We start from the raw sequence: 23,928 nt of genomic DNA, 5'->3' as shown, positions 1-23,928 counted from the left end.
TGGTCTACAAAGTGAGTTCCAGGACAGCCAGGGCTATACATACAGAGAAACCCTGTCTCGAAAAAACAAAACAAAAAAACAAAAAAAACAAATAGAAATGGCCAAAGTGTGTACCCTGGTCTTTTCCATAACCTTATATGAACAGTTTTAGTTTTTCTCTATTTTGTATCATGTAGCCTAAGGCTTTTCACACATAGATTTTATCATGTTGATGTAATTTCCTTTGTTTTCAAGTATGAATATATATATATCTTTTAAGATTTATTTATTTTATATGTGAGTACACTATCGCTCTCTTCAGACACACCAGAAGAGGGCATCAGATTCCATTACAGATGGTTGTGAGCCACCATGTGGTTGCTGGGAATTGAACTCAGGACCTTTGGAAGAGCCGTCAGTGCTCTTAACGGCTGAGCCATCTCTCCAGCCCCAAGTATGAACATCTTACCATTGGGTTATTTTCTCTTTTTCTTACTGATGCGACATTTAAGTGCTCTTAACGGCTGAGCCATCTCTCCAGCCCCAAGTATGAACATCTTACCATTGGGTTATTTTCTCTATCTTTTTCTTACTGATGTGACATTTAGTGTATTTCTGATGCAATCTCCTTACCAGAGATATTGTTTGTATTTTCTTCTGTTTGGTGGGTTTCTTGATTATCCTTTGAGGGATGAATGTTTGCTTTGTTTTTTTTTTAAGATTTATTTATTATTATATCTAAGTACACTGTAGCTGTCTTCAGATGCAGCAGAAGAGGGTGTCAGATCTCATTATGGATGGTTGTGAGCCACCATGTGGTTGCTGGGATTTGAACTCAGGACCTTCGGAAGAGCAGTCGGTGCTCTTAACCCACTGAGCCATCTCTCCAGGCCCCCTTTGTTCTCTTTTTAAATTGAGGTATACTTAATAATTTTAAACATTCAAGGTCTGTAATGTAATGATGCATGAATATGCCATGTATCCTAATTAACACATCCTTTATTGTGCAGCTGCTATTGTGTGTTGGGGGGATAGACTATTTAAGATGTATTTTAATCTTAGCACCTTTAAGATCTGTTTTACTTTTTAAGTTTCAAGTAAAAACTTCAGTATGATTGACTAATCACAATGATTGTTTCAATCTGAAATGTGCCCACAGGCTTGTGTTAAGGACTTGGTCCTCAGCTTGGTGCTACTGGAAAGAGATAAAAACGCTTAAGAAATGAGGACAAGATTGTTGAATGGAGAAGACCCTGGATCAAGAGCTGGGCGTGGTGGCGCACGCCTTTAATCCCAGCACTCAGGAGGCAGAGGCAGGCAGATTTCTGAGTTCAAGGCCAGCCTGTTCTACAAAGTGAGTTCCAGGACAGCCAGGGCTATACAGAGAAACCCTGTCTCGAAAAATTAAAAAAAAAAAAAAAAAAAAAAAAAAAAAAAAAAAGGATCAAGGACACAGGACCGTTCCTCTTTATTTTGGTTCCACACACTCCTGCCATTTTGTACTGCCACAGGCAGAAAGTAAGGGAGCTGGTTGGTAATGGTCTGAAATCTTCCAAACTGTGAGGCAGAGGAAACGCCCTCCTTTAAAGTCGACGCTGCTCTTGGGTTTTGCTGCACCGTTGCTATTGCATGCATGTGTATGCAAGTGTGTGAGTGCCAGTGTGCCTTTGTAGGTCAGAGAACTTTGTGCAGTCAGCTCTCTCCTGTTACCTCTCCGAGTTCTGGGATTGAACCGAGGTCATCAGGCTTGGTAGCTAAAGCACTTCTACCCTCTCAGCTATTTTGCTGGCCCAAGTTTGGTTTTTTTGAAATGGGTCGTGCCATGTTGCTGGGAGATCTGTTTGATCCCTGGGACCTACATGGTAGAAAGGAAGGGCTCTGACTTCCAAAAGAATGCCACAGAACAGACCCCTGCTACCCACAAGATAATTAAGTGTAAAAAAACAAAAAAATGATAGTGTGGAATTCTACAACACTTCAACCTCAATGATGTCTCTCCTGTCCCCTTTGGTGACTACCTAACTCTATATATTTGTCATCTGGAGTCAAAAACTAATATGATAACCCTATTCAAATGTGAGTTAGTGCTTCACTTCTCAGAGGGAAGATGACTTTATTTCAGAGATTTAAAGTTTGGTACCGTGTGGCTGCCACTTATTACTAATGTGTTTGTTCTCTGATGAGTTGTTTAGTTTCTTGGCTGCCTTTTCCGCCCCCTTATTTATAAAATGGTGTCATTAACACCCACCTACCTCATAGGTTGTTGTGATATGCACATGAGTTCAGACATTTGGGACACTCTCCTGACACACAAACTCCAAGCAAAACACGCAGGACTAGGACGCCTTTGCTGCTTGTCCCATGTCGACTAGCTCTTGATGCTGAGTCGCTTAGTGGTACAAGCCAGAGAGACTCCAAACTACAGTTACACTGGACTCTTGGCTCTTAATTCCTTCGCCCTAATGCCACCACACACCTGAAACTAGAGACTGCTACCAAGTGCTGAGCTTGCTTCCCTCTGCATGCTGGGTGAAAGTTACAGTGTCCTTGCTCAGTCACCAGTGAATGCTGAAACTATACCTACTGGAAGACTCACGTAATCGTGCTAGGTTCTGATCTTAATCGTTTACTTCAATAAGATTTCTATTTTTAATCTAAAGAAAAACGTACTTGAAGTCTATCAATTTGTTGTCAGGAAATGAGAAAAATCCCTCTAAGTAATGCAGATAGTGTTCCAAAGATAAGTGAGAACGAGACAGTGAAAACACTGCTACCCCAAGCTACCAATCACCTGTGCACAAATGCACACTAACAGCCTTCAACGATGGCTCAAAGGAAGTGCGACATTGCCAAACTGATGACCTGTTCAGTCCCTAGACCCACTATTGTTGAAGGAGAGAACCAGTGTCCACAAGCTGTCCCCTGACCTTTCTATCCACACTGTGGCACGTGCATTTGTACAACCCCCTCACCCACCAAATTTAAAACAAAAAGGTGCAAATGGGGAGAGCTTGTCAGGTGGAGAGCAGCCATGAGTCATTCCAGCCTCCCTGCTGGCAGCAGTCCTCATGTCTTCTGAACACTAGTGAAGTAAGTGCGATCTATAATCAGGGCCCTGGTTTAGGTTGGCATGTTGGATATCTGTTACCTCCTTCCAGCCTAGCTAGGCTGGCCTCAGACCATCCTCAGAGCCACCTGCTGTGCTGCTTCTCATCCCTCTCCTTTGATGTGCCACTACCTGCCTGAGGCTGAACCAGCTCGCCAAGATTTTCCGAACTGTGATCTTTGCTACTTTGAGTTCCTACTAAAAGGCTGATCTGACTACTTCAAAAGGAACTTTGCGTGACTGGGAATGGGCCTCCCCTCTTCTTTATAAAGCGTTAAACCTTTATAAAGGTTAAAGTTGAACCTTGATCAGACTATTTGTCTTGGTTCCATTCTTTCTCTCGTCCCCCTAGATTCCCTCTTCTCTTCCAGATTCCAAGATGCCTTCCAGGCTCGAACCCGGACATGTGAGCCGCTGGCCGGCCTCAACAGCTATCAAGCATTAAGTGCTTACGGACGTTCCCCTTTGCTGTTGTTTTTCAAGACAGAGTCTCACTATGTAGCTCTGGCTGTCCTAGAACCCACTATGTGGACCAGGCTATCCTTGAGCTCACAGAGATCTGTTGGCCTCTGCCTCCCAAGCATGCCTAGCCCTACGTTTTCTTTTTATGATATTGAATAACAACTAGTTTTGGAGATTACCTTCTTATTAGGTAATGGGATGCCAACCTGACACAAGCTAGGGTTATCGGAGTGAAGCAGCTACAGTTGAGAAGATGCTTCCAGAAGGCTGGCCTGTAGAGAAGCTTGTGGGGCAGTTCCTTAATCAGTGATCACTGTGGAGGGGACAGCGCACTGTGGGTGGGTGGTGTCACTCCTGCGCAACTGGTCCTGTGTGCCATAAGAAAGCAGGCAAAGTAAGCCATGAGGAGCAAGCTGGTAAGCAGCATCCCACCATGGCTTCTGCATCAGCTCCTGGCTCCATGTGCCCGCCATGACTTCCCTCTGTGATGGAGTGCATGCTGAATAAACCCTCTCCTCCTCAAGTTGTTTTTGGTTATGGTGTTTTCTCATAGCAACAGAAACCCTAACTAAGAAATAGGACAAAACTCTAAACTTATATCTCCAAATATGAAGGCCTGTTGTTGGAGGAGAAAATACACAGAATACACAGGCTGAGGCAGTTACCCAGGAAACCAACGCAGTGAGTTTCAGATGACAGACACTGGCCTTGGCCTAGTGACACAGAGATGGACAAAATATGATTGATACCAAAGGATTTATTGTAAATGTCATGGCAAATACATTGAGTATCATCATCGTTACAAAGGAGCTAGAAAAGTCCACGTTGAAAGAATGTGCTCTTTCCCTCCCCGCCGTCTTCAGGTTAATGGCCAGAACCAATATTTTAGGTAATGAAATACTTAGTGGGACAGCCGACCTTCACATCATTTCAGGACCGTATCTTTATCTTAACTTTACAAGCAGATAACCATGGATTCCAGTGTCAATTATTCTCTGTTTTTATCAATTCTGTAATGATCTGCAGAATCTTGTCATCTGAGGGAATGAATAATAAATACGTCAGGGCACCTGTAAGCGCTGGAACACTGGCTAACTGTCTAATGCACATAGGTACAAGCAAGAGGAATATTTTATCACAAGCCTTTCTTAAACTAGAATGCAAACCAACACTAGTAGTATATACTATGATACCCGAGATGTCCAGAAAAGTCAAATGTGTTGCCCTATAAGGGTTAATGACTAAGGCTATCTCATGCCTACTTCAAAAGCTAACGTTTTGTAAAAAGAGGTCTTTTGAGTCTTTATAGGCAAAGCCCAACAATGAGATATAAGTGCTTTTTGTTTGTATGTTTTTTCTGTTCTTTTTCTTTTTACCCAGGTTTTGTTATGTAGTCCATACTGGGCTGGAACTCACAGGCCCCTGCCTTGGCTTCCCATGTGCTGGGGCTACAGATGTGCACTGTGAAGCCTCGTCTGTTGTTTCTATAGCTAGTTCTTTAGAAATTCCTCCAAGAAGTTTCTCATTTGTTTTCACCGAGCTGAAGGGCACCCGAACGACTTATTTACTCTTTCCTGTTTTGCTGTGTGACAGGATTTTTACCAAACAGGCAAAGGTGACAATGATTTTATTCCAGGCTTGGACCAAGGAAACAAACATTCTAAAAGGGAAGGACTCTCAGAGGTGTCAATGGGAAGTGACAGGGCTATCTATACGCAAGAGGATCAAACACCAGCTGAACGGATAAACAGAGAGGTGACATTACTTGCTAGGGTGGGCTTATTAACAGCTACTCCTGTCCAAACAGCTGTGGAACCGTGACTTCCTGGACTCTCATGGCCACCTTCTCAGAAAGCCACCAGGGCGGGGCTGCAAGACCGCAGGACACTCTACATTTATACTGGGGTCTCAATGTCCCTAGTCGCACGTCCTGAGACTTTTGACCTGGGCCTGTGACTGACACTCAGGTGCTCAGGAACTAAGCTGTATTAAGAGAGGAAGGATGAGGTGGAGGTGGAAGAAGGAGGAGGCTCTTGTTGGCGTGGAACTATGCTTATCTAAAGTTAGTTGAATTAGAAGAAAAGTAGAGAGAACTAGAAACAGGCATACCTTTAGACACTTCTGTGTGAGTGGCTATCACAACCTGTCTTCATCGTAAAGCCAGAAAGGTCACTAACGTGTCACCTCCTGACACTAACATGTCACCCTCCTTCCCAAGTCAAAATAAGCATCAAAGGCACAGATATTCTTTTTTAAAAAAATATTTTAAGGGGCTGGAGAGATGGCTCGGCAGTTAAGAGCACTGACTGCTCTTCCGAAGGTCATGAGTTCAAATCCCAGCAACCACATGGTGGTTCACAACCATCCGTAATGAGATCTAACGCCCTCTTCTGGTGTGTCTGAAGATAGCTACAGTGTACTTAGATATAATAGTAAATAAATCTTTAAAAAATATTTTTAAAATGACTTATTTATTTTTGTTTTATGTGCATTGGTGTTTTGCCAGCGTGTATATCTATGTGAGCCTGTCAGCTGCCCTGGAACTGGAGTTACAGACAGTTGTGAGCTGCCATTTGCCTCTGGAAGAGCAGCCAGTGCTCTTAACCACTGAGCCATCTTCCCATTCCAGGATAATTCTTAACATTATTAAAGCAGGAAAGCCACACTTCAGTGGCTACAGTGAATGCAACAGTATGGAAAGACTACAGCACCAACTGGAAAACACTCGTTCTAAAACTTGTCTCCAATCAAGGGACAGCCACTGGCTTACAGAGGCTACAGCTTTCAAGGAGCACGTTAAATTAGAGCCCGAGAACACAGTCAACTCAATCCTAAGGCTGGGACATCTATCTCAGGAGTTTGTTACAATAGTCATGCATTCTCAAAGGCCGACAGTAGGAAAAGAGAAAGAGCAATAGACAGAACCATCAGAAGTCTCTGGAGGAATTAGTGCGCCTGGAACAGGCGTTGAGCCTTGTGCTCCTTCCACGTTTGTGGTCTGGTGATGTGCTTGCTCACTTAGGGCAGTGCTGGACCGTACTGCTGACAAACCAGGAGTTCATTTCAGGCTTCTGTAGAAGGCTAAAGCACTTTCTATACCAGCCCCTAGCTGTGCAGTCGTGAGTAGCATATGGAAGAGGAAACAGCTAGGATAAGCCAATGAGTAGCAAAACTTATGCTGCCTTAACTTTTTCTGTTAAGTGGACAGTTTACGAATAAAGTTAAGAAGACTAAGGGGCTGGAGAGATGGCTCAGTGGTTAAGAGCACTGGCTGCTCTTCCAGAGGACCTGGGTTCAATTCCCAGCATCCACATGTCAGCTCACAACTATCTGTAACTCTAGTGCCAGGAATTCTGACACCTACAGAAAGATACACATGTAGGCAAGATGTCAATGCACAAATATAAATAAATAAAAAAGACTGGGAATAAAGATTTTTTTGTTGTTGTTTGGTTTTTTTTGTTTTGTTTTTTTGAGACAGGGTTTCTCTGTATAGCCCTGGCTGTCCTGGAACTCACTTTGTAGACCAGGCTGGCCTCAAACTCAGAAATCCGCCTGCCTCTGCCTCCCGAGTGCTGCGATTAAAGGCGTGAGCCACCATGCCTGGCTGGGAGTAAAGATTTTAAGGGAATAAGCTTCAAATAGTCACTAACTGTGTGGGAGTTGAATAGAATTTAGCATAAGTAGATTTTATCAAAAATAAGATTTTATTGATAATTACATCAAAAGTATGGTTTCAGTGTGCTACAGGGCATTCCAATGTTAAATCACAACTTCTAGACTCAATCTCTCAGATTTTACTTTAAATATTTTTCTTTTTAAACACACTAAGATGGGCTAAGAGTTGGCTCAGTGGTTAAGAGCACTGGCTGCTCTTCCAAAAGAGCCGGTTTCAATTTCCAGTACCCACATGGTAGCTCACAACCGTCAGTAACTCCACTTCCAGGGGTCCAACACCCTCACACAGACACACATGCAGATAATACAGCAATGCACATGAAATAAGAATACAAGCACTAATGCTTTATGTGCTTGTTATCCTTCACCTATCCATACATAAGCATGCTACCTTCTAAATGCATGCTAAGGTACACATATATACCTTCCTTTACCTGAAACACCATAAAACACTTACTTTCAAGGGACATCTTTGGATTTTCAAGTTTTTTTCTTAAAACAGAATCAATGAGAACTCTTAGCTGCTTAAAAATGACAGCTATCTTTACCGGGGCCTGTTGAGAGAGGACACATCAGACAGGGTTCATCAGGGCATTTGCATGTGTTTACATAAAGCAATCGGAGCACAATGTGTAACTCACAGTTCAACCCACGTAGGACACCAGGATGGTTAACATGAAATGCAACAGGGAAAGTGTGAGCAAGTGACCTGTCAACCCTGGCAGCTCAGCTACACAGACCCCTGGCTTCCCAGATGACCTCTTAACTATGAGAGCTCAGCTACACAGACCTCTCGCTTCCTAGGATGTCTGGTATCTCTTGCTACAATAAAGCAACTTATTCCAATAATTCTTTGTTTCTCTTTGTATATGACACTGGGTCAAGACTAAAGAGTTCCGAGGACATTTTGGGGTTGGGCTGGGGGAGTGGGGAGTAGTGTGAAACAGGGTTTCACTACGTAGCCCTGGCTGGCCAGGAGTTCACCATGTAGACCAGGCTGGCCTTGAATGCAGATACTTCTGCCTCTGCCTCTCTGCCTCTTGGGTGCTGGGATTAAAAGTATGAGCTACCACACTTGCTGGGAGGAAACATTTTTTAACAGTTTTATTGAGGGATAATTTATAAATTACAAAAAAAAAAAGCGCACTTGTTTTAAGTACTCAATTTCAATGATTTTTGGTAAATATGTAGAGTTTTTACCAATATCACTACAACCCAACTATGAGATCCTCTCTACCACTCCAACTTATTTGCACGGAGCAAATACATTTTTTTAAATACATAATTCCCTTCTCTGGTTCTATAACTAGCAGTATGCGCGGGACCTGCTCTACACTGGCCAGTGTTGAGGGACTACAGAGGAAGAGAAAAGCTGACTTCGGCAAATGAGCACAGGCTGCTTACCCTGTCCAGAGAAGAATTGTTTCATGTCTTAAAAACTATGAATCTGAATGGAGAAGCTAGAGAAAGTACCCAAGGAGTTAAAGGGATCTGCAACCCTATAGTTGGAACAACATGATGAACTAACCAGTACCCCGGAGCTCTTGTCTCTAGCTGCATATGTATCGAAAGATGGCCTAGTCGGCCATCACTGGAAAGAGAGGCCCATGGACTTGCAAACTTTATATGCCCCAATATAGGGGAATGCCAGGGCCAAAAGAATGGGAATGGGTGGGTAGGGAAGTGGGGGGCGCTATGGAGGACTTTTGGGATAGCATTGGAAATGTAATTGAGGAAAATATGTAATAAAAAATATTAAAAATTAAAAAAAATATGAATCTGGGCTGGAGAGATGGCTCAGTGGTTAAGAGCACTGACTGCTCTTCCAAAGGTCCTGAGTTCAAATCCCAGCAACCACATGGTGGCTCACAACCATCCTTAAAGAGATCTAATGCCCTCTTCTGGTGTGTCTGAAGACAGCTACAGTGTACTTACATATAAATAAATAAATCTTAAAAAAAAAAAAAAAACTATGAATCTGTCTGGTTTTTGTACAGAAGGCCCGAACAAGTGTAGTGAGTGAGGTATGCATCTGGTGAACAACTACGAACCAAGCCCAGGCCTCTGGGAGGGCCGACTCCCCCTCCCCCAGCATCCTTCTCCCCACCTACACTGCTCACAATGAAGCTATGTGGGATAATCCAGAAAAAAACTGCTGTCAGTATTCCTGGTACGCGGCAATTATAATGGTTATACATAAATACGTTCTGCGACAGCAACATGATCTTCAAGTTATAAAAACCATATAGTTAAGGGAAAGTTTCCTATGGTAAACCACAAAGGAAAAGATTATGCCAGCTTCAGTGAAAACTTTCAAGTCTAACTCAGGGATACAGGAGTTCGAATGCTCTCGACAAGTCATCTGGACTGCGTACCTGAAAATAGATCCAGCCGTCCACAGACAGAAGCCGCTCTCGGTGCTGGACTTCTATGTCACCTCCAAAAAGCAAAACTGGAAAAGGGCTGATGAGGGTCGTCTCTCTCAGGTAGACTCTGGTGTACCTCACCTGCAAAGGACAAAGGGGGGCAGACACCTTTGTAGTCTAAAATACTAAATGGTCACTTAGCTATTTTTTATCTATATGTTTTCTTAACAAGTTTAACAGAAAAATACGTATGTTTACACAGCCACATTAGTCTCCCCAACATGTCCCTTAGTTAGAAATGGAACACACACCCTCTTTTCCCTTCTGAGACAACCACTTTAGTGAAATACGCTTGGAACAGAGAACCAAAGCCCCCTCGCTGTAACTGTCTGAATTCCAACTAGAAGAATGATAGCCAGAGAGAAGCCTTGCTATCTTTCTTTTATTTGACGGGAAAGAAATTGTTTGTCTTGTGTTCTGCTTAGAAAGTGCGTCAGATTTCCAACAAGAGCAGAAGTAACAGTTGTACTTGAGGAGAAGAGGAGGCCATTAGGTCACCAGAGCGTGTCAGGAAGGAGGCCTGGGGTGTAAGAGGGATTGCAGAAAGAGCCTTTACCTTCTCCTGGTACAAGAGCCACCCGTAGGTTTGTAGGTCCCGGTTTACTGAGGACGGGTGCACCTGAGCTTTGCCTTGGGCTGTCTCCACCATGCACGCCAGCTTCTCGGTCACATCCACGGACTTTGTACACATGATCTTCCCCACACTGTCGTACAGGCCAGCAGCCAGCACAGCTTTAAGAAGAGCAATGTCCTGGAAAGAGAGCGTCTGCGGCCCTTTCCTTCCCTCCCAGCTGGGAGACGATGAGAATCCTGCAGCTTTCACCAATTTCATTAACTCCTGCTTCACATCCTAGGTTTCATGTTAAAGTGAGACATAATCGATTAGACAGCAGTGTTCAGCACCCAGAACAGTGATGTTATAAACTAGAAGCATCTATGAGGGCAGCGGACAGGGGCCCCGATGTAGTTTCCCACTCTACACTGCCTTCAAGACAGCCCGTCTTCAAATGTTTATGTTGGTTTGTTTTTAGTCACTCTGTGGTCCGTGGATAGAAGCATCACAGGGAGACATGATAGTCGTGACATGCACCTCTGACAAGAGAGCGCGCTAACTTCATCGCGCCGTGAAGCCTCAGCTTAGAACACTTTGCACCTTTTCTAAGAGTGCAAAGTCGGCAGGAGCCCTAGGAAGGGCTGAGGATACAGGACCATGGGCGGCGTTTACACTGGATGATAGCCTTTAGGTTGGGTCTGCAGCTTAGTCCATTCCTGGGGAGGAGAGACCAAACAGCTGCGGGAAGCCCGGGGTGTGAAGACAGGCTGAGAAAAGAAAGCCGGTGGGAGCCACTCTGGAGGCTGGGGACAATTAAAGGGCAACAAAGGAGAAAGGACTGATTCAGAGAGATGGCCACCTCTGGACCAGCTCACTGGGATGTCCTCAGATGGCTCAGAAGTGGCTATTTCCAGAATTCAAGAAACCCTACTGAACAATTAAATGGATTTTTTTTTTTTTTAAATCACAAATAGGAAAAAAAAGTTGGTTAATGATAGATTAAGAAACTTAAGGGAGCAATCAAATGTAGTGAGTAAATCTTGTGTGGATCATGATTCAAATTAGGTATGAAGAACAAAATTATTAAATGACTAGGGCTATTTAAGTGCTAGAATTTGATATTATGGTTTGTTTGTTTTAAAGGTATGATATGGCATCAAAAAAAAGTCCTATACTTTAGAGATACATGCTTATCTAATCTCTGCATTTATTTAAAATACAGTCTACAGGCAGACAGTAACGTGAGGGGAACAAACACAGGGCAATACTGAGCACGTTGCTAATTAATGCATGCCGGGAATGGGTGAACTAGAGTTCCTGACAGGATTCTAGTCATGTTCTGCTATTCCTGAAATCCTCCATAACTAAGCAAGAAAATAGCTGAGTACCAGAGCTGGGAAGAACCCTAGATAATGCCCTTTGAGTTATTTATTTAAAAAATAACAAACGAAAAACTAAAAAGTTAACTACCCTATTCCCAAGCTAGTGTTCTTTCCATGAAACCATGCTGTCTCTTTATACAAATCACACCCTGAATCCATTACGGTCGCTAAGAGCAATACTAAGATTCACCTCGAGTGTCAACAGCGACGTTCTGTTAAGGAAGTTCCTCTGGCAATATGAGATCTCAGCGCGGAAGCCTCCTTCTTGCTGGGCTTTCTTCCACCTAGATGAACACAGACAGCAGAGGTCAAAGGTCACCACAGCTCCTTTCCGGGCTCCCTCTCAGAGGGAGGAACCCAAGGGAAGCTTAATAAAATTATAATCTGTTAAGAAGAAGGGGCCTTGCTTACTGTAGCTGCTACATTTATATAATTTCCAACTGCAGGATTTTTAAGTATAACAAATTGTTGAATTGCTTCAGATCTGAGAACTGTACATATATAATAACAAGTGTGTTGTTCTTAAATGAGTCTCTGATAAAATAATAGCCTGACAAATTAAAAACACATGAACAAATTTAAATGCTGAAGCACAGTTTGAATGACAAGGGTACATTCTTTTTAAAAAAGTCACCCATCTCTAGTCACTGGCTGATCGATAGCAACCGCTTGTTTCTTTACCCTAGATAAGCATTGTAGATGGTGAGGTGGTCCGAGTCGGCCACAGCCAAAGACGACTTTGCAAGGTCGGCTTCATCCTTTCGACCGATTGGTGTGATGAAAGGAGACTTCTCTGTCATCACGGCTGCCAGTGTTGCCTGTCCACAAATATCATTTATCATTAAAGAAGTATACACCCAAAGGTGTCTTAAAAATAAACAATAAAACAATTACAACCAAGTTACCCGTTTCCTATTTTCAATGCATTTAACATTGCTAACTTACATTTTCATAACTTTTAGCTCAGTTCCTTTCATGGAACTCAAAAAACCTATTTATTGTTAGAACATCTCTGTGATTTAAGGAAAAACCTGAAAACATGTCCAAGTGATTAAAGTCTGCTATTTAGGTATAGGCAATCTCAAAATGATAGCTTAGTACTTTAGACTTCCAGACTGCTAATTCTCATTGGCTGCAATGCCTTTCAAACATAAGTTGAGGCTCTTCCACATTTCTAAAGACACAGCTAAAAGCTGCCTTAGTTGAGGAGGGCCTTTATCAGACACTGAGTGTGCAGTGCCCAGATGCTGGAGTTCTAAGCTGCTATAATGTGAGAGACAAATTAGTGTTCATTATAAATTAAACAGTGACGCAACAGCAGCAGCGTTTAAGTTTCGGCTGGTGTTACAGCTCAGTGGAAGCCTTGAGGCCCTGGGGTCAATCCTCACATTAGTTTAAAAATGCACTGAAAATAAAGGGGCTGCACAACCACCTGCTTGTTGCCAGGTTTCAGACACACTGCAATACAAATGGTACTTTCTGAACTTAGCAAGTTCTAGCGATCACCCCTGACTCCTTCCCCGAATCCCCCAACCCCTGCTTTGTTACTGATGCACTGGGGACTGAACCCACTGCTCCATGAACCCCAGGCAAACCCTCTGCTGAGCCACACCCCAGCCCCAAAGTTCCTTCTAATACTAGAAAAGGAGACAAGAGGAAAGGCCCCATTTCCTGTGTTCAATGCCTTGATTTGTGCTCAAAACCACCACTGGCTAATGCTGCAAAGGCACTGTAAGATCACATGCCCAGAGACTCAGTCAGACAAACAGATCTTATTTCTGAAGTAAATTGAGAAAACAGACTGACAACTATTGGAGAATTTGGATAAAGGAAGTTTTCATTCTATTAAAGTATATTGTGTCAACAACTTCCTACGAACATTACATATTCAATTAAATAAATGTTTCAGGTTGATGGCAACAACCTAGGCAAGCCAAACTCATATAACAGTGTTTTTCTACATGTAAGTAAATAGAGAAATAGACCTTTAAGTATATTAGTATAAAAAGTTAAATAGATTTGAATAATCTCACTGGGCATTCAGGTCACGTATGCTTTAATGATAGCACAGCCATTGTATCTTGTTAAGAAATTAAAGTTTAAACTTGTTTCCATCCTTTAATAATTTCCCAACCAAATGGCACTTGAAGTGAAGTAGTCAGTGTCTTACTCACCACTGGTTCGAGACAGCCAAATATGGCTCCGAAAATGAGCATCTTGCCAATTTTGACATTGACAGGCAAAGCGGCAAGGTGCTGGCCCAGCGGTGTCAGTTTGGGCTCATTGGGTTCGCAGGCTCCAATTTTCCGGAGTAAGTTCATCGCGTTGCTGATTACTTGAAGCTGAGGAGGGTCTAAGGCTTTGGAGAGGAAGTCTTCAGGAGAGCCCAGATCACACTTCTGCAGTGGGAAGGGGATGGGCCAGGGTCAGTGCTGCACCGAGGGAGGTTATGCTGGGACTAAAGGAGGAATTTAGCAGAATCTTGAGCCAAGCGGTCGGCCAGCGTGTGAAGCCACCCTGCACGGTGAACATCATGGTGGAGTCTCTGTGTTTTAGTTTCTTCAGTACTGAATTTTACTGTTAAAAATCTAAGAATCAAGAGTAACTTCCAGCCTAGGAAGCCTTGGTCTAGGTGAGGTTCTCAGTCAGCAGGCTGACGCGTGGGCTGGCGGAATCTTTGTTTTGGGGAGCTGTGCTGGATGTGGGGAGCTGTGGGGAATGTTCAGCCGCATCTCTTATTCTACACACTACACACCAGCATAGAGCCCTGCTTAGTTAGGACAGTCTAAAATGTGGAGACCGCACCCCCAGTCCCTCAGCAGGCAGTACTGCCCCACGGGACCACTGCTCAGGGTATAAGGCTGTTTATAATACTAATCTCTGCTACACATACACATCAAGACCAAAGCACAGTGCAGACAATAAGCATACAGTACTTAAAAGCAGAGGTGAAGAACACTCAGGTTGTCAGATTTTTCCTAATAAAGAGTGAGAACTTCCCCCCCTCCCCCCCGGAGGCCCCCAGCCCTCGTGTGTGGTCCTTTGGGATTACCATAATGTGAAGACACAGCTCCTCCAGAGGTACGCGTAGGATTTCAGGTACAGAATAGTCCAGAAAACCTTCAAATCTGAACACAGTAACACATCGTGAGTGATGGCACTCGGTGTTGTCACGTGTGTTGTAAATGTCAGCGCGTGCCTACCTTTCTCTTGTGTACAGCCGAAAGCAGAAGCCATCCCGGACCCTCCCGGCTCTCCCCTGGCGCTGTAGGGCACTAGCTTTACTGACAAAGGTCTCCACCAAAGAACTCATCTGGCTACTTTCATGGTACCTAGAGACAGGTTTCAGGAGACAATATGTGAATAACTGTTTTCCAGCAAAACCAGAAAAATTGAAGCGTTGAACTTGCTACTACTGTGAAAAAACATCTCTTTTTTTTTGGGGGGGGGGGTCAGGGAGCTGGAGACAAGGACTCTCTAGGTAGTCCTGGTTGTCCTGGAACTATGTAGATGAGGCTGGTCTTGAACTCATGAAAACCCAACTGCCGTTTCCTCCTGAGAGCAGGGATTAAAGTTGTGTACTACCACTTGCGGCTGACAAACATTTCTTACGTCATATTTCCTGATTCAATGTTTTTGTAAAGTGCCTATTCATACTACCAAATGAAAATCACTTGCTACAAAGAAAATGGTTGCTCAACTCATCTTCTCTCAAACTAATCTGACCGAAGCACCTTTGTGTCTTAGTCAATACCTACTAATCCCACAACAAGGTATGCGAATTGAGAAGCGCTACTTGTCAATGTCACAGTTCAAAGCCTAGCTCAGCTCACAAGGTACATCTACAGCCAGAAAATGTTTCCTCTAAAGACACAACCGCTTGTCTTAGAGCTGATTTTCTATTACACTGCTGTGGTTTTCTGATACTGGGGACTGTGTATAGACTACAATTAGCTAAAGGTTCACGTAACACACCCTAAGACCGAGAGTAGAACCATTTTGGGGTCAGTTCAGTTAAGGCATCTGCTATGTTCTGGTTATCATATAAGGCATTTGCAATTATGAAACTTCATTTTCTTCATTAGTACACAAGGGCCTGATGATTGGGAGAGATTTGTATTTTTGTTTTTTTGTTTTTTGCCAAGATCAAAGATTTAAGTCAAGTTCTCCAAAGTCCATTCTATCATACCTCACAAATAATGCTGTGTTACACAATTCATTTAATAAGCAAAAAAGTATATAAAAACTTACACTGTGGAATTCTTCCCAAACAGCACTTTTAAGTGGTGTTACTGTTGGTATCACTGTTGGTAAAATCCAAGGTATGAAATTCTGAGATTTACTCTCAGATATTTTAAATTCATCTACACTTTTGCTAAGGCTTTTTGCTTTGGGCAGAACGACGACCTTTATAATCTGGATTGCCTGACAGGATTCTGTAATTTCTCCAACAAAACTCAATGTTACAAATTTCCACAGTGAGAAAGTTAGACTTACTTATTTTCTTTTGTTCGTCCAGTGTCAATGACAAACACAACATCAGGAATAGTGATCCCTGTCTCTGCAATGTTTGTTGCTAAGACAATCTGCAAATAAACAAGAATGGAAAGTCTTTTGACAGCTCTCGACACTGTATTCTGAAAATTTCTTTAGACAGAACTGATAAGTTTTTAAAGGTGAATTTTTTGTTTTGTTTTGTTTTGTTTTGTTTTGTTCGAGACAGGGTTTCTCTGTAGCCCTGGCTGTCCTGGAACTCACTCTGTAGACCAGGCTGGCCTCAAACTCAGAAATCCACCTGCTTCTGCCCCCCCCCCCCGGGGGGTGGGATTAAAGGCGTGCGCCACCACGCCCGGCTTTAAAGGTGAATTAATTTTAAGACAGCAGTAGAGTGGGGGGACTAAAGAAAGCCACTTCCTTCCCTACCTCCTGAGGCCAGACAGGACTTCCAGAGGAGGGAGGGGGACACCAACCCACCCACAGAACCTGTGGCTTAAAACTTGTCCTGTCTACAAGATGTGCAGGGATAAACACTATTAATGATACTCTGCTATGCTTGCAGACAGGAGCCTAGCACAACTGTCTTCTGAGACGCTTCATCCAGCAGCAGATGGAAACAGATGCAGAGGCCCATAGCCAAACAACAGGCAGAGCATGGGGAGTCTTGTAGAAGAGTCAGAGGAAGGACTGAGGGAGCTGGAGGGGTCAAGGACACCACTAAGACCTACAGAGTCAACTAACCTGGGTCCATGGCGGCTCACAGAGACTGAGCTACCAACCAAAGAGTGTGCACAGGCTTCACCTAGGCCCCTGAACATTTATAGCACACCTGTAGCTTGGTCTTCACGTGGGGCCCCTAACAACTGTAGCAGGGGCTGTCTCTGACTCTGGGGCCTGTCTTTGGCTCCTTTTCCCTGAGCTGGGCTGCCTTGTCCAGCTTCAGTGGGAGAACTTACAAGGTCTCCCCTTCTCTGAGGGGGTGGGGTTGGGGGGAAAGGTATGTGAGAGAGTGGGGCTGGTAGGAGAGGAGGAAGAGGGGACTGTGATCAAGATGTAAAATGAATAAATAAATGAATAGAAAAAAGCCACTTTCAATTTTAGTCCCAAAATTTAGACTCTTTTTTTGCATAATTTTAATTTGCTTTTACAGTTTTATCAGCTTAGTTTAATGAGGTTGTTAGATTTAAAAATTATATAATTCATTTTTAATTATGTGTGTGTATGTGTGTTGGAGGATGTTCATCTAAGCATGCCAATTCTCCCTCCCCCTGGAGCTGGAGTGCCAGGCTCTGAGCCATCTGCTGTGGCTGCTGGGAAGTCACCTTGAGTCTGTAAACAGCAGTATGGGGTTTGAACTACCGAGCCATCTCTCCAGCCACGGTACAGATTTCGGTCACAAGTATTTGAACCTGTTGATGGTTAGGGGTGTGGCTCAGCCCATAACACACACTCCCTCTGGCTGGAATACAGACAGGACTCACGTGCAATCCCAAACAGTGAAGGTAAAGTTAAGTTTGTGAAAGGGAGCACCCAGGTTTGAAAGTGACGTCTAATTTTGTGGCAGAAAAAGTGAGGGATCAGAGAAAGATTTGACAGAATAGGGTCTGCCCAACTCTCACAAAAAGCGAGAGGAAAGGAAAGCTACTCAAGGGAGAGACAGACAGCACAGGAGGGAGAGAGTACAGCACAGGATACAGTAGAGCTCGTGGAGAGCAGTGCAGTAGAGTTGAGAGGGAGAGTGGAGCAGCTCAGAGAGGGAGGAGGAGGCAGTTATACTGGGAGAGAACTAGCTGGGCCCAGGTAAAGACAGAACCGACCAGAGAACGAGAAAGAGCCAGACAATGAGAACAGATTGCCAGAGTTAGTTTGAGGCCAAGCAGAGCAATCTGGAGGCCGAGAGATGCTTTCTTAGGAAGCAGTAGTCTTCTTTTTTCCCTGTTACGTTCTTTTTGGCTTTTCAGAGCAGCCTGGCTATTCTGGAGTTAGTTCTGTAGACCATGCTGGCCTTGAACTCACAGAGATCTGTCTGCCTCTGCCTTCTGAGTGCAGGGATTAAAGGTGTGCACTCACCTTTTGGCCATTTGCTTTCCTTTCAAAAAGCATCATACATACCATGTTCCCCAGCTACCACTCTCCTCAAATGTCGTGTCTGTTTATTACCACATAATGTAAATATTAAAATGTCTGAACTAAAAACTTATTTTTTGCTTGGTTTTTTTTTTTCTTGTTTTTGTTTTGTTTTGACAGGGTTTCTCTGTGTGGCTCTGGCTGTCCTGGAACTCACTCTGTAGACCAGGCTGGCCTTGANCCTGGAACTCACTCTGTAGACCAGGCTGGCCTTGAACTCAGAAATCCGCCTGCCTCTGCCTCCCAAGTGCTGGGATTAAAGGTGTGTGCCACCACTACCTGGCTAAAAACTTAATTTTAAAAGACTTTTTTTTTTTTTTTTAAATATGTGTAAGCCTGTGCATATGCGATGTGAGTTGAAGGTGCCCAAGAAGGCTCCAGGCTTCGAAGGATCTCCTGAACCTGGAGTTACAGGTAGTTGTGAGAACCAAACTGTGGTCAGAGACTCTTAGCCACTGGCCCTCTCTCCAGTCCCGAATGCCTGACATTTAATATGAGGTCGACTTTGCTGATATTGAGCTGCAGGACACTTGAAGTTGGCCATGTATCCAGCACCAACTGGTTTCATGAAATAGTCTCATTTCTGCGACCCCGCTTACCTTCCTGACCCCTGGAGGGGGGAGCATGAAAGCAGCCGCTTGATCTTGAGTTGAGAGAACAGAATGCAGAGCTATAACTTGATACCTGAAAGTGAAAACCATGGGTCTTAACAAGAGTTTCTCTTTGGAAGACACTGCAAAGGAATAGCAAAAGTTAGTTGTACATAGGGAACAACTTCTAATATTTGATTATGAAAAATTGAAACGAACAGAATTTCACAGAATAGTCTAATAAGGCCCCACCTGCCAGAGGGAAAGATCAACATGAACAAATCAGAGGTTGAGGATCCCTCTGCTGAGATGCCTGGGACTGTAAGTGGCCCAGGTTCTGAATTTTGGATTGTTTGATTAGTTAAGCTTATTACGTGAAATATGAGAGTAAATTTTTTTAAAGTTCTGATGATACGATAACCACGACAAGAGTAATAAACTATTATAGAACAGATAATTGGCTATTTAAATAGATATGGTTCCTAAGTTGTAAAACCTTGGTGGCTTTTGGAAGACTCAGTGAGTCAGGAGTTCTAATTAACTATATAATCAACCACAGGAGTCTTGGCTCAGATTGAAAACAAACGTAGACACTGTGCCTACAAACTTTCACCAGCTAGAAATGAACAAGTGCAAACTCTCCATGAACGACTGTAGAGGTTTAACACATATGTGCGAAGGTGTTTTGCTTGTGTGCATCTCTGTGCACAGTGTGTGTGTAGCCTCTGTGGAGGGCAGAGCAGGGTGTCAGACCCCTGGAAATGGAGTTATAGGCAGGTGTTAGCGGTCAGGTGGGTGCTGCCTCCTGAACCTGGGTCCTTTGAAGGACACCCAGTGTGCCTGCCTGCTGGGCCATCTGGCCAGCCCCACCACGGGTAATTTTAACTGAAGTTGAAAAGCCTGAAAATTCTGATCTTCCACTCCAGTTTTAAAACTACAAAGAATTTAATGAAGATTTGTAGTTACCGCTCAGAATAAAACCTTCTGTCACTTGACAGGAGGTCATACAACTGTTGAATGTGCGCAAGGCCAGGTAAGAAGATCAATACTGCTCCTTCAATATTTCTGAACTGAGGACTTTTGTCTGAAAATTTAAAAGATAAAATATTCAAAATCAGATATAAACAGCACATAAAACAATGCATGCCTCTGGTTGATAGAGGTATTTTATTAAAACAAATAGAAAAGTACCTAAGTATACAAGAAGCTCCAAAATGAGGTCCAGGTTGATTTTATGGGGGTTCATGTAGAGAATTGCATGCTGCGTACGGCTACTGTACTTTTGGTAGAATGGGTTTAATTCAGGACTTGCTCCACTCTGAACTGGGATGTATTCCTAAAAGAAAACCCAACCAGAGAAAGCTGAAAAAATGAAATGTATTTTTGGACTGTAGCTGTAGCTGTAGCTCAGTGGGAGAGTGTTTGCAGTCAGCATGCATGAGAGGTCCTGGGCTCAATCCCCACAGCGGCAAACAACACCTCAAACCACAAAATCCAAAAACGAACTGTATTTCTATAACAGAAACAACAGGGCGCTATCTTTAAATTAAGTTCTTCTTATTGTTGCCATTGTTGCTAAAATACAGCAGAAGTACAATCAATTAATTAAGCATGCCTGAAAGAGGTGCTTGCTGTGCTGCCTTGGCTCGTCTGGAACTCATGGACACAAGGATTCTGCGCTGCCCAGTTCTGAGTAACTCGGGCTGCAAGTCTGTATCACTATGCCCCACTTAATCGTAGAAACTGAAGGAGGCATGTGAAATTTCATCATTCTCCTATACTTTCACTTATGAACAGCAGAACTGCATTTATCTCTCCATGCTCATACAGACATAATCATGGAAGAACATACTACACTCACATGTGCATTTTTCTGTAGCAGTTAAAGAGCATTCAGGCTAAGGAGTCTGTGTCGGCTCTAATGAAGGTAGCTTATACCTGTTCACTCTTTCTACACCCTACCTTGGCTACTAAGTTCTCACCAACTCATCTGAAATACCCTTCTAAGCCCTTCTTCAGTTCTTAATTTCTATCTTTGGGGTTTTAGAGAAAACCCTGTAGATTACATTTTTGGCTTATCTATTTAATTTAAGGATGGTCCACTTTTGTGTTTCCGGCAGTTTGTGTTCCTGCACACAATACAAATGAAGCACAACAGATGGAGTGCAGAGACTGAAACTGATAACACTGCTAAGGGAGAGCCTCGGGGCTTCTGCGGAATCCTGCAATTACAAAATTGCCGCTAACACCCTAGCAAAACCTGCCTGGAACAGCTTTATAGTCATCTAATGTTGGCTCCCGCCAAGACACAGGCTTCTAAAAAAAAAAAAACAAAAGCAAAGATCCCGACTTAGGACAGCACTATCTCCTGAGACACAGCAGAAAAAAAAATCACTACAAAGGCATTTCTCAGTCATGAATACTATGAAGCTTTATATTTATGTAGTCCTTGATTCTGCATTTATCTAATGGGCCCAAACAGTATAAAAGACAATTAAAATATCACAAAATCCCTGTTACGGGATTCCCAGTGCTTGCCACAGGACTATAAATCCCCAGGCCGGCCGGCTGTACTCTGGAGAGTTCCTGCGTCTTTCCAGGCATTTTTTTTTTACCTGGTACTTTTTGACTCCCCCAGCTTTACTTGTAACATTAATGGTAATTTCTTCCTCCTCCTCCAGAAACTTCTGACAATACTCAGAGTCCTTCTCCAGTACGAAGCCTGTTTCTTCTACTATGTCTTCAAGATGAAAAACCTGCAGATAAGGTGAACGGTAGGCTCAGTCACTCCAGCGAACGCCATTAACCAGATGCAGACAGCATTGCCTTGCAAATGTCACTAAGTTATGTTAGGATGAGGAAAAGCTGTCAGTATAACTGGGATTGGAAAATGTAATTCCTATAAAAGGGTCTGCTGCAGCCGGGCGTGGTGGCGCACGCTCTTAATCCCAGCACTCGGGAGGCAGAGGCAGGCGGATTTATGAGTTCGAGGCCAGCCTGGTCTACAGAGTGAGTTCCAGGACAGCCAGGGCTACACAGAGAAACCCTGTCTCGAAAAAACAAAAACAACAACAACAAACAAAAAGGGTCTGTTGCTAAAGGCTTACAGAGACTATACTTTAGTATGGTTTTAAAGAAAAAGGTTAGAAGAGGAGACTGGTTGAAAACAGAGAGTACCTTACTGCAGGTGCCACCTTCAATCTGAACATGACTTGACGTGGAAGTCTTACTCCCTAAGATATGTCACCAGTACCTAGATCACACTTCCCCATCCTTCCCAACCTCAGGCAAGTACCAGGTCCTGCCTGGCCTGCAGAGGCTAGGAACTGGCTCTGGGCTTAAAATAAAGTGCCAGTGTTCTGGGAAACTGATATGAATGGTTTCTGCCTATACACACACACACAGACACACACACACACAGAGATAAAGTAAATTTACCTCAACAGGGTAACTTCTTCCTGAAATTCTGAGAATAGGACAGTGTGTGAAGTACGTAGAGAACTTGTCACTGTCCACGGTGGCGCTCATCAGAATCAAGTGTAGGTCAGAGCGTTTCTGCAAAATCTCCTTCAGGATAACGAGCAGGAAATCTGACTGGACACTTCTCTCATGGACCTGATGGAAAGCGAACCCGAAATCAATCACATGTAGGGTCTGAGAATAAGTAATCTGGATGCTTGGATCTACTCACACTTACTATTTGAGTAGCGTCAGGACATGCCGGGCGATGAAGCTGGGCATTCAAATAAGGCTTATTATCTTCAGAGTTAAAACTACATTTATTCCCTTAGGACTGAAGCCAATGATAAGAATCAGTATATAAATAGCAACGGAAGCCCGACTCTGCACTAGGAAGTGCTTTGGATCATTCATACATAGCTCACAAGATCGGACTATCTCCCAGATTTCACTTAGAGGTAAGCCTGACTCCTAACATTCTGCTATTCATCACCACCGCAGAAGACGGAGGTCCATCTAAATACTAAGTAGGAAAACTGAGTTGAGCAGTAGGAGGCTGGCCAGGTCTTTATCACTCTTCAGAAAAGGGATTTTCCTGCCCTTCTGACACAGGTGATGTAGGGAGGACTCAAATCTTGTTACTGGGTATAGATAACGCAAGCTGTCAGAATGTAACAAATATTTGCTACATGTGTGTCTGCACCCTAACCCTCTGCACTCTTACTCCTTCTGTCCTAATCTGTAACAGAGATGAAGTACATCAAGATAATCAGTAGCTTTCAGTGGCTTAGAAGGCAGACAATCCTGCTTAAGTACTCAAGCCTCGGGATCAATTCCCTGGATTCATTTCTTCCCTTGGCCACTTAGAGTTCAACTTTGGAAAAGTTATATAAATATCTTTGGGTCTATTTATTCCTCCATAAAATGAGGAAAACGTCATGGAGTTATGTGACAATCAAATGGCACAGTGCAAAGTCCAAAGAACACAGCCTAATGAACAGTAAGGACCTGGTTGTGGCATATGCTGAGAGTTAAAGAGAAGTTACTGTCTGTTCTGTAAGAGAACCTGCTGAAAGCTGACGTATGAGCCTGAGCGGTGGCACAGATGGAGAGAAACAGGATGAAAGGAAAGAAAAAGTAGTCAGGTCAAGTCACGATGAGTGCAGAAAGCCATGGGTTCAATTCCTGGTACCCAATAAACAAACAAGGGCAGGGAGAAATAGCTCAGTGATTAACAGTACGGACCGCTCTTGCACTGCAGCACCCACATGTAACTCTAGTTACATCAGGGGATCCGATGCCCTCTTCTGGCCTCTGCAGCCAACAGGCATGTACACGGTACACAGACATGTATGAATCCAAAACACCCACACGCATCCACCCCTCTCCTCACACACGATTTAAAACCCCCAGAGTGTCAAGAGGGTACATAATATAGTTCAGGAACTAAAATCAAAATGATGACTTGGGCCCTGGGATGGGAAATACACAAGAGATAAGGCGAGAGGTACCTAGTGAAAGCAGGAAGTTAATTTATAAATGCTGGCCACATGGTGGTGGCGCACGCCTTTAATCCAGCACTTGGGAGGCAGAGGCAGGTGGATTTCTGAGTTCGAGGCCAGCCTGGTCTACAAAGTGAGTTCCAGGACAGCCAGGGCTACACAGAGAA

At 43.5% G+C, this 23,928-nt stretch overlaps 1 protein-coding gene across 1 annotated transcript in view; it reads right to left on the bottom strand.

The window, feature by feature from the left end:
• Positions 1-4,286: 4,286 nt before the first annotated feature.
• The window catches only part of Dhx29 (DExH-box helicase 29), a 43,631-nt gene continuing 23,989 nt past the window's right edge, over positions 4,287-23,928 (bottom strand). The window contains exons 13-27 of the mRNA XM_021180562.2: positions 22,239-22,415; positions 21,416-21,556; positions 19,992-20,136; positions 19,767-19,884; positions 18,810-18,894; positions 16,084-16,172; positions 14,790-14,918; positions 14,639-14,714; positions 13,761-13,985; positions 12,268-12,404; positions 11,777-11,870; positions 10,208-10,501; positions 9,601-9,732; positions 7,683-7,779; positions 4,287-4,584 (exon numbers count right to left, since the gene is read on the bottom strand). Of these exons, the coding sequence (XP_021036221.1) occupies positions 4,532-4,584; positions 7,683-7,779; positions 9,601-9,732; positions 10,208-10,501; positions 11,777-11,870; positions 12,268-12,404; positions 13,761-13,985; positions 14,639-14,714; positions 14,790-14,918; positions 16,084-16,172; positions 18,810-18,894; positions 19,767-19,884; positions 19,992-20,136; positions 21,416-21,556; positions 22,239-22,415 (1,992 nt within the window). The 3' untranslated portion in view covers positions 4,287-4,531. The remainder of the gene's footprint in view (positions 4,585-7,682; positions 7,780-9,600; positions 9,733-10,207; positions 10,502-11,776; positions 11,871-12,267; positions 12,405-13,760; positions 13,986-14,638; positions 14,715-14,789; positions 14,919-16,083; positions 16,173-18,809; positions 18,895-19,766; positions 19,885-19,991; positions 20,137-21,415; positions 21,557-22,238; positions 22,416-23,928) is intronic.

The sequence above is a fragment of the Mus caroli genome, chromosome 13 (genome assembly GCF_900094665.2).
Source record: "Mus caroli chromosome 13, CAROLI_EIJ_v1.1, whole genome shotgun sequence".
NCBI lineage: Eukaryota > Metazoa > Chordata > Mammalia > Rodentia > Muridae > Mus > Mus caroli.
This window is presented reverse-complemented; position numbering and strand designations above follow the sequence as displayed.